The sequence below is a fragment of the Mytilus californianus genome, unplaced genomic scaffold, assembly GCF_021869535.1.
Source record: "Mytilus californianus isolate M0D057914Y unplaced genomic scaffold, xbMytCali1.0.p SCAF_8, whole genome shotgun sequence".
Taxonomy (NCBI): domain Eukaryota; kingdom Metazoa; phylum Mollusca; class Bivalvia; order Mytilida; family Mytilidae; genus Mytilus; species Mytilus californianus.
The window spans coordinates 25,930,825-25,947,094 of NW_026262734.1; the positions used below are offsets into that span (position 1 = coordinate 25,930,825).

General features: G+C 32.0%; 1 protein-coding gene across 2 annotated transcripts; it reads left to right on the forward strand.

Moving 5' to 3' along the window:
• Window positions 1-1,162: 1,162 nt before the first annotated feature.
• Window positions 1,163-11,873, forward strand: LOC127710584 (metalloproteinase inhibitor 1-like). Of its 2 annotated transcripts, XM_052216535.1 has the most exons (5): window positions 1,163-1,187; window positions 3,052-3,176; window positions 5,269-5,363; window positions 7,380-7,473; window positions 11,661-11,873. In XM_052216535.1, the coding sequence occupies exons 2-5, from the start codon at window positions 3,059-3,061 to the stop codon at window positions 11,774-11,776; spliced, it is 423 nt and encodes a 140-aa protein (XP_052072495.1). In that variant the 5' UTR covers window positions 1,163-1,187; window positions 3,052-3,058; the 3' UTR covers window positions 11,777-11,873. The 2 variants fall into 2 exon arrangements, with proteins under 2 accessions (XP_052072495.1, XP_052072494.1); XM_052216534.1 differs by lacking the exons at window positions 1,163-1,187; window positions 3,052-3,176 and adding an exon at window positions 4,233-4,324.
• The last annotated feature ends 4,397 nt before the right edge of the window (window positions 11,874-16,270 follow it).

Below are 16,270 nucleotides of genomic sequence, written 5' to 3' on the forward strand. Positions count from 1 at the left end.
AAGCTTTTGCAAACTTATCAATGTATATTTGCAATGAACGATCGGAAAAGTTTTACTATTGTTTTTAGCGGTCACAGGTGGTATTTTGGTATTAAACTGATCCTTAGAGGCCGATTAATACTGAAGTGACATTCTTCGTTAAAAGAACTAACTGCCGTAGTTTAATATTACAATCGTGGAATGTATAATATATTAACCTGGTCTATTAAAAATTTCATTGCTTCTATTTTTATTCTAATTGTCTGAAAAGTGTGTACAAATACTGCTATAAAATAAACATTCAGTAAGCTATTGAAGGTTTACAGCTTGATGTTTCGTCCTTTTTAAGAAAAATTCTATTAACTGTTAAAAAGTTTTGATATTAAACAAATGTTTAGTTTTTTGTTTGTTTGTTGCCATGTTAGGTTAATTGAAATGAATTCAGAACACAGAGTCATTAATCCGTGCTTCTTTTCTGACTGATATGATATCATACCCTATCAGATATAAGTCATTCTGCAAATTATGTGTTAAAATGAAACGGATATTATCATTCCAGATTTCAAACTATTTTTCGTTTTTAATCAAAATAATCAAAAACATCAAAACCTTAAATTTTCAGATTTCAAATATTTGTTGTCTTTTGGGTAAACAACATATTGTTTAAAACTTAACAATTCATCGAAAAATATAATTCTAACAGTTATGACCTAGTTTTCATTTCATATAAAATATTTTCAAAACTGTGGATATGTAAAATAGAGAGGCGAAAGATACCAAAGATACATTATTATTATATTCAGGCATATTCTACGAAAAAAACGTTTTGTTTTGTAGAATCTGACTTAACATTGATTTTGTGTTTAATTATTATTGAGAATATTATTTGATTTACCTTATCAATTATTAAAAAATGCAATCCATTATAATTTCTTGATGTTTACCTCTGAGAATACACTTGTCGGACGTAAAAACTAGTATATGCTAGATAGATTAATTTAACAATTATTTGAAACCTTTCAACAGGTCTATGTCATGTGTCTACCATATCTAACAGTAAATCTTAACATATTTAGTAACACGTGCATTTGTCTCATTGATAATCATACCACATCTTCATATTTTTATATTTGACAAGTGTTGTATTTTCTCTAGAACTAGAACGATTCCGTGATATAAAGGTCGGGTTAAGACATAATACTCAGACAGTAAGTGTTACATAATCTGGTTCATTAGTATATATATGCACGATTTCATTAAACAAATGTGATAATAATTCCAACTTGAACAAGGTAAGATAGTTATTATGTTCTCTGGTCAGTAGTAATTTTGTTCTAATAGGTTGAAACCCTTTAATCTTCTTGAGAATGTCACAAACAGTAGCTTTTATCTATCCCATATTTCAAAATGAGATCGTTTTGGGATTAATTTGAAAATGCCTCTGAATCTGTAATTAATTATAACTGCATTATAGAGAAAGTCAAATTCTTGTCCTTTTCCGGGCTGTTAGAATATTTATAATTCTAATAATAATATATCTGTTAGGAGTTTCCATTTAAGCATTGCATTCATGTACATTGACATGCTAATTAGTTTATAAAAACAACTCCTCATTAAAATAAATTTCAAATAGCTTCGGGGATCCTTTGCACGCCTGTGTTTATATGATCACTCATGCAAATAATTGTATATACTTAAATTGTTTTGATTGCCATCGATCGATTTTGACAGGTAACTTTTTCATACACATTCACTAATGGGCCTCCAAAAAGCGTTCGGAATTCAGTATTGACATGGTTCGGTTTGTTCAGGTTGAATTAACGTTAATTAATAAGGAAATTTCATGGGACTTTGGAAATTGTTCGGTATAAAGTGAAATTCGGTTTTATCAGGGCTCGATTTTCCCAGGTTTCAATGTATATGAAAAATGGGCATACAATTCAATAGAAATTTTACCTTCAGTTTGATGTATGAAATACCGAACATTAACAACAGACAGTTTGAAGTATTTTTTAAAACTATTGAAGGTTTCTTGATTGATATTTTATACTGTTAAAGAAAACCTCTGTTAACTGTTATACATTTTGAAAATCAACTTATGTGTTATTTTCATTTGCCATTTTGTATTTATTGAAATGAATTCAGAGCACATACACACATGAAATATTAACCCGTGTTTCTTTTCTGACCGTAATCATGATAATATACACGATTTTGTACTCTGTTCCGAATTTCCTATAGAAATGAAAGGAACACTTTCATAAAAAATTAAAACTATTTTTCTTATCAAGTACTCACTAACAACCCATCAATACCTTATATTCTAGAATCAAATACTAATTGTGTTTTGCGCCGAAATTTTTTTTTATTAATACATAACAGATGAATGGAAATATCATTTAACAACAATGATCAAATTTTCATATTATCTATTTTTATATAAAATATTTCCAATACAGGTGATACAAGTATGGATTGTTATGTATTTGCAACATGAGGATTAAGTTAATTATGTTAAAGATTTGATACGTTTTATTATACGAAATGGTGACTCACTTCATGAGATGACAACATTTTTAATATTGCATGTATTTTTGTGACGGGAGATCAGAAGTTGTAAAAGTGTCATATATGGACAGAAACTTTGGAACGCCAGCAGTAAAAGATTGATTTCTTTAATGAAAGTTCATTTGTCACATTTAGGTTCGTGTTATATATATAAAAATAACAGGCTTATTATTTGTCACGCCAGACGCGCGCGTCTACATACGAATCAAAACGGTTGGAAGGCTAAATATAAAAATATGAAGTTGAAGAGCATTAAAAATCAACAATTCCGAAAGGTGTGCCAAATACAGTTAGATAGATATATGCGTCGTTGTAGGAAAACCAAATATTCCAATAATGCAACGTTAATGTCTTTTTGATTGAGTTAAACCATTTCAATTGATAAGTTATAGTGTGTCTTTCTATGTTGTAATGTTACACTACTATGTCATAAATTGCATTGTAGCATGACCATGATGACAGCTTCAAAACGCATTAACACAATTGTAGTTTATCTTCTTTCAGAATAGCTATGAAGACACCTATAGTGACGTTGTTTGGTCTTCTGTTGATTAATTTCGTTTCTGAGGCGTATGGATGTGTATGCCCTAAAATATCAAAGTATGAACATTGGTGTGATGCTGAATTTGGTTAGTTTAAAGAATTCATTTTTATGCATTTCTGATTTTTAACATAGGATGACAATCTTCATTTGCAAATGAAAATGATACTTTGTAACTTTTTTCCGTAAGAAGCTCTTTTCCTGATACATTAGGTACGTCCGAACCAAAATACGAAGAAACATTAAGAGCTATATGACCAAAACAGCAATGCCCTTAGAATTTGATATACATTTTCGTTAAATGTCAAACGAGAAATGAATCAAAGATATAGAATAAAAAAAAATAATTCTGATTTGCAATCCAAGATAGAAATGATGAATTTATTCAAAAGACTTTTCTGCCCCCATGCATTTATGGCTTCCCATTTTCTACATAAGGAAATGGCTGTACCAACTCAGGAATATGACAGTTGTTTTCTATTCGTTTGATGTGTGTGAGCTTTTGATTTCGATTTGAATTTTCCTTGGAGTTCAGTATTTTTGTTATTTTTCTTTTCATTCATATTTGGCACTACCTTTATTGAATCTTTGTTTTAATGACCTACACCATCCTTATCGTTTGTGCCTTCTGTTTTGCATCCAGTGTAACTAAATGTAGACACAACACGTGTCTTGAGTGCTTAGTTACAAGACTGATTACTTTGACGATTTTCAATTATTAAATAAATAGGAAAAAAGAGATGTCGGGTAAATGTCAAGTTGACAACAACACACTGAAATAGTTGACTAAAAGACATCCAGAACTCAAGATTGATTTTTCACACAGAAAACCGGGTGTCTGTACAATGTACCAAGACATAACTTGCCACTATTGGGTTTATTTGCAACAGGAACGCTCAAAGCCAATGATATATAAATTCTTGAGTACTTTGGAAGCTTTATGACTAAAAGGCACCATAAAGTAATAGCCAAATCCACTTGATAAACTCTTCATTAGAGAATTGGAACCTTAGTTTCATATTGATTTTAAAAGTCACCAACGCAGAATTATGACAAGTATGTTATTATTCATGCAGTGACTCAGAGCTGATGATTTTCTTGAAGACAAACATTTCATTTTTTGAAGATTCAGATTCGGATCGAAATTTATCTTGCTTGGTAGGCTTCAATCTATACACATGGGTATCATAGGGAAGCAAAAGAGGCCTATTGACTTTGGGGATCAACAGGCAAGAGGTCAGTTCATTGTTAATGCATACAGAATGTTCTGGGTAACAGTAAGTTTCTGGATGGTAACGTTAAAATTTAGGATGGAAATGGGGAATGTGTCAAAGAGACAACAACCCGACCATAGAGCAGACAACAGCGGAAGGCCACCAATGGGTCTTCAATGCAGCGTGAAACTCCCGCACCCGGAGGCGTCCTTCAGCTGGCCCCTAAACAAATATGTTTACTAGTTCAGTGACAATGAACATCATACTAAACTCCAAATTATACACAAGAAACAAAATTAAAAATGATACAAGACTAACAAAGGCCAGAGGCTCCTGACTTGGGACAGGCGCAAAAATGCGGCGGGGTTAAACATGTTTTTTGAGATCTCAACCCTCCCCCTATACCTCTAGCCAATGTAGAAAAAACAAACGTACAACAGTACGCACAGTGAAACTCAGTTCAAGATCAGTTAGTTTCTTTTATAGGTTAAATGAAACATATTCTCTTATGTTCAACAATATAATTGGCCTTGAGCCTCGAGACCAGGCGGGTTAGCAATGTGCCCTGTCCAATTTGTGTTAAGTGTTTGCCTTCTTATGTATATATTGGTTCTCTAAAAAAGGTATCGGTAACAATGTTAGTTTTCAGATACCTGACTTTGTATATTCCCTAGATCATACAGTTCTTGCTTAGTTGTTGTTTTTGGATAATAGTCAAGAATCCTATTGTAATTGTAACATATTTATAGAGGTAAAAATAGGCAATATATGTACATGTTTTTTTCCCGTCCAATCATTCTAGTATTTTGAACTAAAATGTATTCATTCATTAAATGTGCAGTTCGGAAAGCATCATTCGTTATGCCAACTTCTCGTTTGTTTGAATATACTACACTTCATGTCGCTGCACACAGGAAATGTTTTGAACAAAATAATTTCATAGACTATCGTTTTTTTTATTAAAAGCATTACGAGGAACTGTCATCATGGTCATACGCAAGAAGGACTGTGGAAATCCTGAAGTTATGTATAAGGTGGAAGTGAAAGATAATTTTTTTAAGGTAGTGTACACTGTGATATATAGTATAACTGATCGGTATGAGTTTTGTCCATCGTTGAATGACGTACGGTGACCTTAAGCTATTTACATCCTCGTCATTTTATCTCTGTTGTATAATTGTCACTTTGGTAACCATTCCACATATCCTAATTATTGAATTCAGAAGTCCATTATGAAACTACTAAATAACATTCTTTACATGTTCACCAGTCATTTTTCTGTCCAATATCAATATTATTTTTTTCAAAATGAATGTGTCAATTTCGACGTCATAGTATTTTTCTGTACTTAAGTGACACATTTTAATCATATTGTACATCAATCGATCAAATTAACATAATATTGCAGAGACTCAATAGTTTTTGTTTTAATTTTTACAATGTAAGGGCTACATTATTGCTGTAACTGTGCCTCCTTCTTACTAAAACGTGATATGTAAATTCGTTATTGTAAAATATAGTGTCTTCTGACTCAATAATAGACGCAATAGAAAAGTGCAAAGCACACAATTAATAAAAAAGAAAACTATGTTTACAATATACAAAAGATAAACGCAAGGTCAGATATGATAACAAATATCTTAAGGATGTTTGCTCCTCTTGTTTTTGAATTTTTGCCAGATATTCGGAATCCTCTGGTTTTATCCATGTAGTGCCATTACAAATTTTTGCCCACTAACCCCTACTTTTCTTTTCATAATTTGATTAAATATAGTTTAAAATACCATCTTTGAAAATCTTATTAAATCCTTGTTATTTTTTCATACTATTTGACAGAAAAAAGGTACCAATGTTAAATGTATGAAAAATCTAAAGAGAATCAATTCCCGCCAAATTTTCAATGGCTTATATCTCGAAAACAACCACAGGAACCCTTCATGTTTATCTGCTTTTATAGTTCCTTTATTTATAAACTATCAATTTATAACAGTCTTTTTAAAAGCTTGTTATTTTGAAACAGAGTAGCGAACATCCTTAAATTTTTGTAGACTGCATAGTTTAATGACGCCAATCATTTCCAAATGAATTTTAAAGATTATAATCCAAGTATGTCAACTGAATAATGTTAATTCCAAAGGTTTACAGTTTAATAAATTCAATATTTCAAATACTGTTTTCCAGCAGACTGTCCATATATAATATTAAATCTAACATCAATGGGGGAATCTTAAAGGTAAGTAAGTATACCCAACGATTAGATTTACTGATAAAAAAAATTCCAATCTTTAAAGTTATAGCACAGAATAATATTAAAAGTCTGTTTTCTGAATGTATTGATATACTGACCAACATAGAAAGGTTTAGAATTAAAAGTTAACATATTATTGAAAGCTCCAATACGATGTAAATAAGATATTTCTGGAAAATTCAATATCTATTTTCAGTGTTCACCATTCATTTTTTTGTTTTGGGTATTTTTGTCATATAGCTCTTCAACTGTTTCGGTACGTATACATCCCTCGGATTTCAAATGTTTGGCATTGAGCGTTCTTGATGAAGGTTAATCCAGAAAAACGCTTCGGACGCATGAAATTATTAAACGTGTTGTTTTCAATTTTTTAATGTCAACAAAATGTAATTAAACGTAATGTCTTAGACCATTGTTACATATTTCGGTGGAGCGTTACATATTAATTTGTTATCACTACCAGATTAAAACAATATCAACATTTGTACTTGGAGAAATAAACTGCTAAACAATAAAAGATGCAATAGTTATCACTGATATTGATCTACCATATTTGGCTGAAAAACTTTGTACACACTAAATGTACATCTCATTAAGAACTATGAAAGTTGAAAATGCAAAAGAAAACACCAAAAGCAAATGAGGCATACAAAAGCACATCAAACAAATGCGATTTACACCCATTTTTTTAAAACAGAGATACTAGGTTGATATGGTTTTTTGAGATATAGACCAATAAAATATGGAGCATTTGGTAGCAGGTCGATGATGAGTAGTGATATCTGTTTAATTATATTATTTGTATATTTTATCTCTTCTTTTTATAAAGTTACAGAAGAAAATGAATAAAATAATCAAGATTCGTTCACCGGTCAATTCATGTGATCCGCGTCTTGAGATAGGATCTGAATATTTAATTTCAGGTAAGTATTTCAATTTCTCCTTTAAAAAATTCCAAGTTTTAACGCATTTTTATTATTTGCAAAACCAGTGTTTCTCGATGCGATAAAGATCAATTGGTGGCCTTGGGCTGGATCCTGTTCGTTTGTTGGATTGTTGTCTCTTTGACACATTCCCCGTTTCCATTATCTATACTATTTTTTTTACAGAATTTGATTTTATTGCCCGTTGGAGACAGTAGAGTGCCTTCTCGTGCTTAATGTGTATGTTCTTATGAATTACATACTTATAAAGTGTGTGTCCGAGCGAAAACTTCTCTATGTGCATGATTAAGGCATATTTATCGAAAACTCATATTTCATTATGAAATCTTCCAAAGTATGATTGCATACTGTTATTCTAAACTGTTTCTCAAAATTGATCGCCCTGAAGATCATAAATAAGAATTTTTGTTAATCAAATATGTAAATAAAGGTTTTGATTCCATAAATATTGCCAGTATTCTTAATGATCGTGGTGTAAAAGAACAAATTCCTGGTTATTTCGATAATACTGAGCTCCCTCTTATTTGTTATGTTCACCAAAAAACTGCCCGGAAATATGTTTTTAGTTATAGCGATATGTGTAAAGATGTAAATATCAGTGACAATACACCTACGTCATGAAATTACAGCAATTCCACATACATTTATGTCCCCAATTCCGATGTTATAACAAATGATCTTAACATTGTCAAGGACCGAGAGTTGAAATCACTTCTTAGAAAAGAACCTAAATATCGTCATCAGTTAATGATAAATTGGAATGAGTGTCGTGACATCATCCACGATTCACTCCATACTTACTGTATAAAATCGAGAAAACGAGAAAAAGCTGACAAGAAAACCTTTTTTTTCAATTCAGTAAAGAAATTACTTGATATTCGGATTGAACATTTCAAATAAAATTGAGAATGGAAATTGGGAATGTGTCAAAGAAACAACAACCCGACCATAGAGCAGACAACAGCCGAAGGTCACCAATGGGTCTTCAATGCAACGAGAAACTCCCGCACCCGGAGGCGTCCTTCAGCTGGCCCCTAAACAAATATGTATACTAGTTCAGTGATAATGGACGTCATACTAAACTCCAAATTATACACAAGAAACTAAAATCAAAAATGATACAAGACTAACAAAGGCCAGAGCTCCTGACTTGGGACAGGCGCAAACATGCGGCGGGGTTAAACATGTTTTTTGAGATCTCAACCCTCCCCCTATACCTCTAGCCAATGTAGAAAAAACAAACGTACAACAGTACGCACAGTAAAACTCAGTTTAAGAGAAGTCCGAGTCCGATGTCAGAATAGGAAACAAAAGACAATAAACAAAATGCCAATAATACATAAATAACAACAGACTACTAGCAGTTAATGACATGCCAGCTCCAGACCTCAATTAAACTGATTGAAAGAACATTTGACTCCTAGCAACAACCATAATAGCCATATTTCTCGTATCAAACTAAAGCTAAATGAACTCGGCAAGGCATTTGTTTTTGTCCCGGTTGATAAGGCTGTTAATAATATCATTATTGTCTGACGTAAATTCTATATTGAGGTTCTGCAAAAGGAAATCATAAATTCACCAACATTCAAGCAGACTAAATTTTCGGGAAATGACATCGTTATCAAACTTAGACTTTTTGCTGCCTCTTTACAAGCAGAACTTAATAACATGATAGTTCTAACTATAAATTGGCCTCAAAAGCTGCAGGAACCTGATAATAAAGTTTTCAAATAAGGTCTACAAAAATAGTGGAATTTATTACTTTTGGAGTATCAATAATTCGTTTGATGTACTTGATAAATTGCAAGCTCATTTTTGGTGCTTTCGAATCTGTCAAAGTTTTGATGTGTCTACCCTATATACCACTTTGCCTCATAATCTCTTTTAAAAGCATCACATACCTGATCAAATAGACATTTAAAAAGTCAAAATGTGAATATATATATATATATATATATATATGTTCAAACGCATTTAAGTCATTTTTAAGTAAAAACAAAACCTAACAATAAAGTTTTTAAATAAGGTCTATAGAAATAGTGCAGTTTATAACTTTTGGAGTTTCAATAATTCGAAAGAAGTACTTGATAAATTGCAAACTCATATAGATGCTTTCGAATCTGTCAAAGTTTTGATTTGTCTACCCTATATATCACTTTGCCTCATAATCTCATTAGAAAAATTCACATACATAATTAAAAGGGCATTTAAAAAGTCAATTGTGAATATATATGTTCAAACTCATTTGGTCATTTTTTAGTAACAACACACACAAGAAATATGTCAATTGGACCTGCTTTGATATGATAAATGCACTTGAATTTTTACTAGATAACATTTTTGTTCGCTATGTTATCGGAATTCCAAATGGAGACTTACTATGCACCACTATTTGCAGACCTGTTTCTGTACTGTTACGAAACCAAATGAATATATTAAATCAGCAAAGACTCATCGAAACAACATTTGATATCCACATTTCATAACACGTTTAAATATTTGGATGATATTTTAGCTCCGAATAATGCCGACTTCAGTATATAAACTTTAGAGATTGCTCATGTTGAACTTACTTTACATAAAGCTAATACTAACAATGAACGCTGCCCTTTCCTGAATCGTGATATCTATTTGTATAACGGGAAGTTTTATCTAAAAGAGGTGATGTTTCATTTCCTATTGTTAATTATCAGTTTTTAGATGGTGACGTTCCATTGGCACCATCGTATAGTGTTTATAAATCTCAACTTGTTCAATTTGCTCGTGTATGTAGTAAAAAGTAAAATCACAAAAATACTGAACTCCGAGGAAAATTCAAAAAGGAAAGTCCCTAATCAAATGGCAAAAACAAAAGCTCAAACACATCAAACAAATGGATAACAACTGTCATATTTGTAACGTATTTGATTTTAACGAATTAAATCTCTGTATTACTGAAAAAATTATAACACAAGGGTTTTCCATATCGTAAACTTGTCAAATAGTTAACTAAATTTTATCTACGCTACAAGGACATCATTCATAAATTTAAATCAACGTGCAGACATCTTGTACGTTGAGGTATTTTCGATCCATCTTTCATTATAATATCCTATTTGAATCACAAAAATGTCGTCTTTCACATCAAAAACAAGCCAAACCTTTAAACAGACTTATTCACAAGGGATATAGTTACGATACTGTTGTCAAGTCATTAAAGATAGAATAAATATTGATTCTCTCATAAGGTCTTTGATTGGAAATGAACACATTTATTTTCCAAACCAGTTGTTGGCATTATACGGGTTATGTCCCTCTCGTTTAAATTATGATGGTATCATACTGAACCCTTAACAGGAGTTATTGTTGTTGATTTTCATATAATCTTTCAATCAGTTTAATTGAAGTCTATAGCTGGAATGTCAGTAACTGCTAGTAGTCCTTTGTTTATTTGTGTTTATCTTTGTCATGTTGCTTAGTTTATTATGTTACCTACTCTAACACCGGATTTGGACTTCTTTTCTACCGAGTTTTATTGTGTGTTTGTTTATTCCACATTTGGTAGAGGTATAGGGAAAGGGTTGAGATCTGAAAAAGATATGTTAACACCCACCCATTCCCCCGCATTGTCGTGCTTGTCCCAAGTAAGGTACCTCTAGCTTTTGTTAGTCTTGTGTGTTTTTTTTTTTATTTTGGATCATTTAAGTGTTTTAGAGCTGAATGTCGCGTCCGTTTCGATATACTAGTATACATATTTGTTTAGGGGTCAGCTGAAGCCCGCCTCCGAGAGCAGGATTTTATCGCTACGTTAAAGACCAATTGGTGGCTTTTGAGTGTTTTCTGTTGTCTCTTTGACACATTCCCCGTTATCATTCTCTATGCCATTATTTGATAAAAGGAGTTTTTTTTATGGTTGTTGGTGAACAAAAAAAGGTAAAATATGTTATTATAGAAACAATCAAGGTTATCATACAAAGCATCACTTCGACATTTGAACTTGATTTATAAAAATGACATTTCTCAGCCACGAAGAAATTCAAAGTGGTGGCCATGTCTCTGCCAGCACTGCGCTGTTGTTTAAAAAAAATAATAAAATCACTGTTCAAGCAAATTTAATGGACTTGTAAAAAATACAGAAACAAACAAACAGAAATGCCTAAAGTTGTTATTCATTCATATTTCAGGCAAACTAAGGGGAGGATTTTACTATACAGATAACTGCCTTTTTAATCAAAAATGGCAGACTCTTTCAAAAGATGACAAAAGAGAATTTGAAAGGGGAACTTTTAACCAATGTTAGTCGCTATAAAGAAGACTTGTTTAGTGACTGTAAATTGTATCGACTTCTTATTGTAAATGCAAAATGAATATTTCACTTACAATATGATTAATTTTAATTATGTTAATCAATTCTGGCAAAACGATATTCAATAATAGAAGTGCATAGCTGAATTTGTAGGATTGATGTCTTGGTGAAATTTGATAGGGTCTGACATGCTATTCCGATCATTTGGTTTACTAATATGTGGGATTAACACAACAGACATCAACCCAACACATTTATGAGGTATATAGGAGGGAGATGAAATGAGATAAAGACTATTTTGGAGATTGAGTCGGAAGATACCGAAGGATATTCAAACTCATAAGTCGATGACAAACGCCATGGTAAAAAGATCAAAAGATACATAACAGTATACAAAACACAAAATACAAAACGTACGACTTAGCAGCAAGAACCTCACAAAAAACTGGTTGTGATTACATGTGTTATGGAAGGGTAAGCAGATCCATCCTGCTAAATACTAAGTACATGGCAATCGTCGTGATGCTCATGTAAGTAAACGATCGTTGATAAGACTTATTTGGTTATGTCACATTTGAGGAAAAGAGGATGGAAATGTGTATAACAATTTGAACATATCCGTTGTCATAGGTAAAAAAGATATTCCATAACGATCAACCAAATCGTGATGGCGTCTGTAAAATGTTCGAAGGGCTGATTTCAAATTAACCACTTGGAACTCTTGGTTTGGTAGTTTCCTTGTAAGCAGCAAACCTCTATCAAGGAAATCATGATAGGAAATGCAACCGCTGGTATAACGTATCCCATGGGAGATGTACATTCCATATGGAGGCGCTTCTAAAATGTTGCTACATAGAAATAGAAATTTAAAGATTAGCAAGCTAAAATTATCTTTTTTCACCCTTGCACATCTACTTCTACCATTAAGCGGCCACCAACAATAAACTAATTATTCATCCAGTTTTAGATTCGCAAGGAAACAATTGATAAGCAATTTAATTGTATCTGTTGTACTGTGGAATAATTTTTTTTCCTGGGTACCAGTTTTCATTGATTAGGGAAACATCGTATGTTCGTTGATATTGGATTTCGAAGTTGTACCAAAATTTGTATGCAAGCCTTAAGAAAATTTGCTTTTCGTTGAACATTTAAATACGTGGTCCACCTTCACCAACGACATCACAAAACAATTGGTATCTCAGGAATAATGATGAATTCACAGTATCCCTTATCTCAAGATCGATGCGATAAGTATGTTCAACATTGTTGCAAACCCTTAAAATATTTAGTCAAAGTAAATCATCTTCATAGCGGGACGTTAAGTTAAAGATTAGTGCAAGCTTCTATTCATTCCCCATAAGAAACTCCTGTATGAATTATGCCTCAAATGAATAAAAGAAAAAGTCGGCTATTAGAAGAGCATAGTTGGTGTCAATAGGAATGCCAACTTTGTGTTTAAAAGCACGTCCCCTAAACGTAACAACTATCATGTCAATCAGGAAATCAAGCATTATGATAATGGCAGTGTCAGAGTATTTTTTATTTCAGTCAGAGTAATCGTTACAAAGTATTATTTTAAAAGAGATTTGTTTAAACGCTGGCTATTCTGTTTTATGAGACAAATTAAGACCACTTCTTTCAATATGTCTTTAAGTATTGAATTAAGAATACTCCTATAAAGGGTAGAAAAATCATATGTTTTTATACTTTTGTAATAGAAAAAGGACTTCGATTATATGTGCTCAAACAGGTCTTTGAAATGTTTAAACGTCCACATCTGGTTCACGCCGTCAATAGATAGTTTCTCAATAACTCTTAAAAGAGGGACGAAAGATACCAGAGGGACAGTCAAATTCATAGATCGAAAACAAACTGACAACGCCATGGCCAAAAATAAAAAGACAAACAGACAAATAATAGTACAGATGACACAACATAGAAAACTAAAGACTAGGCTTCGATGGCTGATAGAATTGATGTTAATAATTTGAAGAAGTTTCGTGAAGTACTTGGAAAGTTTTTGCAAGAATTCTGCTTCATATCAATACAACAACAAGTCGGCCAGTACAGATGTACAATTGATACAAATATGTAGTCAAAAAGTATTGTTTGCAGCATTTTCTAACGCGATAGCTTATATTCCAATCCGTCGTATCTTAATCCACATTAACGAATAAAAAGATAAAAGATATCATAGAAGCAATTAAAAATAACAAATCGAAGAAGAATTACCTATACTATGACCACAACAACACCCAAATAAAATTCCAAACACAAAAAACTAAACCAATCCAATTAAATATTGCGAACCAATACCCCCAATCAAAACCGGAAACGGATGTGGTAGGAAAGGGTAAGCAGTTTGTTAATCTGCATAACTGATTTTATCGGTTTCAAAATGATGGAAAACATAATGATGAAAAAATATAATGAAAAAACAAATTACCAGAATTTCATACTCATTTAAGGATGTTCGCTCCTTGGTTTCAAAATAACAAGCTTTTTAAAAGAATGTAATAAATTGATAGTATACAAATTAAGGAACTTAAAAAGCAGAAAAAAAATTGAGAATTGGCGGGAAATGATTCTCTCTAGATTGTTCATACATTTTACAATGGCTTCTTTTTTCTTTCAACACCTATGAAAAAATAACAAGGATTTTATAAGATTTTCAAAAATGGTTTATTGAACTATATGTAATGAAATTATGAAAAGGGTTAGCGGGCATAATTTCTATTAGCACTACATCGATAAAAATAGAGGATTCCGGATACCTGACAAAGAATTGAATACAACAGTAACAAACATCCTTAAAGGTTTGTCGTTTCTCCAATTATTCGTCTTTAACATAAGATGCTAATACTTATGATCAATATCGAACAATATGTAACTATTCAAATTCATCATATATATATATATATATATATATATATCTTACCAGTGTTCATATGGTTAGCGGTATTGTGGCCATCATTCACGAACAATAGATTTAGAAATTCTTTACTCTATCACTTTAATCTTAAATTTTCGTGGAAATATTTCCAAGAAACTATGGTTCAAACTTTCTTTAGCAATATTTACAGTTAATTTTTGTTATTCTTTTAAGGTCCCTCCTGGTCATATAGTTCCTCGAGTATTTGTGCATTCTTTGCTTCAAAGGTTCGGTTTTGAGCGCTCCCGGAGTATGCTAATTAAAACGATCTTCTTGGATGCACTAACATAATAAGTGATATTTTCATTTGTATGCTTAATGAACCAAAATATTGTTCCCCATTTAAAATCCATTTGACGAATTTTCGAAAAAGATATGTTAATATTGAGTAAAAGCCTGATAAATGAGCTTCAAATAAATTTTAAAAAAGTGTAATGTACAATGTAAAAAAAGCTATAAAGTACTTTAACGATTACTATGTACAGACTCAAAATCAAAACGTGCTGTTACCTTGAACACAATCTAAACTTAAAGACATATATAATAAATTTCACTTAGTACCAATTAAGAAATCAACACATATTGATCTATGTGTTTGATGTAAATATTACATCGACGCCTTACTTAGCCAAATTTGAAATGCTCAAACTGTTATTTCGACTAATTTATAAGTAAAAGACGAAAAGAAAACCCTTAAGTTGAAAATGAACATCTCCAAACGTAAATTAGAATTCAGTGTCCTATTATATGCTGAGTACTCACATTGTGAATTATCCATTTATATTTAGCAACATCCCAGTTGCGCTAGTGCTTGCATATGGGGTAAATCCATTTTGTTACATCTGGTGATCCGTTAATTTGGCAATCGTCATGGCAGTCAGCAGGATTTAAGAACATCTGTTGTTCGACCTGAAAGTCAAATGCGTTTTGTTAAAATATACTTGTTCACTTTTTTGGTCTTTTGGAAAATGTTGTTAGTGCTGTATTTGGACCCCTCTACCAATAACTTTGGTTTGCATGCAGACGTATAAAAATTGCAGTTTTTATCCAACGCAATCATAGGTTTGAGCGTTGTTTTAAATTTAGACTTATTCATATTTTTTAGTTTAGGCTTGTATTATATTTGCCTTCGGGTTTATATGATTCGTTCATCCTATTTCGACTCTTCAAAATTCAAGAGTATATCCTAAATTGAGGTAAATTATATGGCCTTCCAAATACCGTTTCGATTCCTAACACCACTGAAAAGACATTAATTGTCGAAATCCGGATATGGTGTACAAATTTTTGCACCTCATGTTAGCGGTATACCATCTTTTCCGCAAGTTTATTGTTTTCTATTTGGTATTAGATTAATAATAAAGATCCATTTTGTTACATCTTGTGATCCGTTTATTTGGCAATCGCCAATGGCAGTCAGCAAGGTTTAAGAACATCCGTTGTTCGACCTGTTAGTCAAATGCGTTTTGTTAAAATATACTTTTTCCACTTTTTTGGTCTTTTGGAAAATGTTGTTTGTGCTGTATTTTGACCCCTCTACCAAGAAATTTGTTTTG

Excerpts from the sequence above, each read along its gene's own strand:
- LOC127710584 (XM_052216535.1), top strand. The coding sequence starts at position 3,059 with ATGAAGACACCTATAGTGACGTTGTTTGGTCTTCTGTTGATTAATTTC. Across the intron at positions 5,364-7,379 it reads TGAAAGATAATTTTTTTAAG|TTACAGAAGAAAATGAATAA; the intron begins GTAGTGTACACT and ends CTTTTTATAAAG. Across the intron at positions 7,474-11,660 it reads ATCTGAATATTTAATTTCAG|GCAAACTAAGGGGAGGATTT; the intron begins GTAAGTATTTCA and ends TTCATATTTCAG.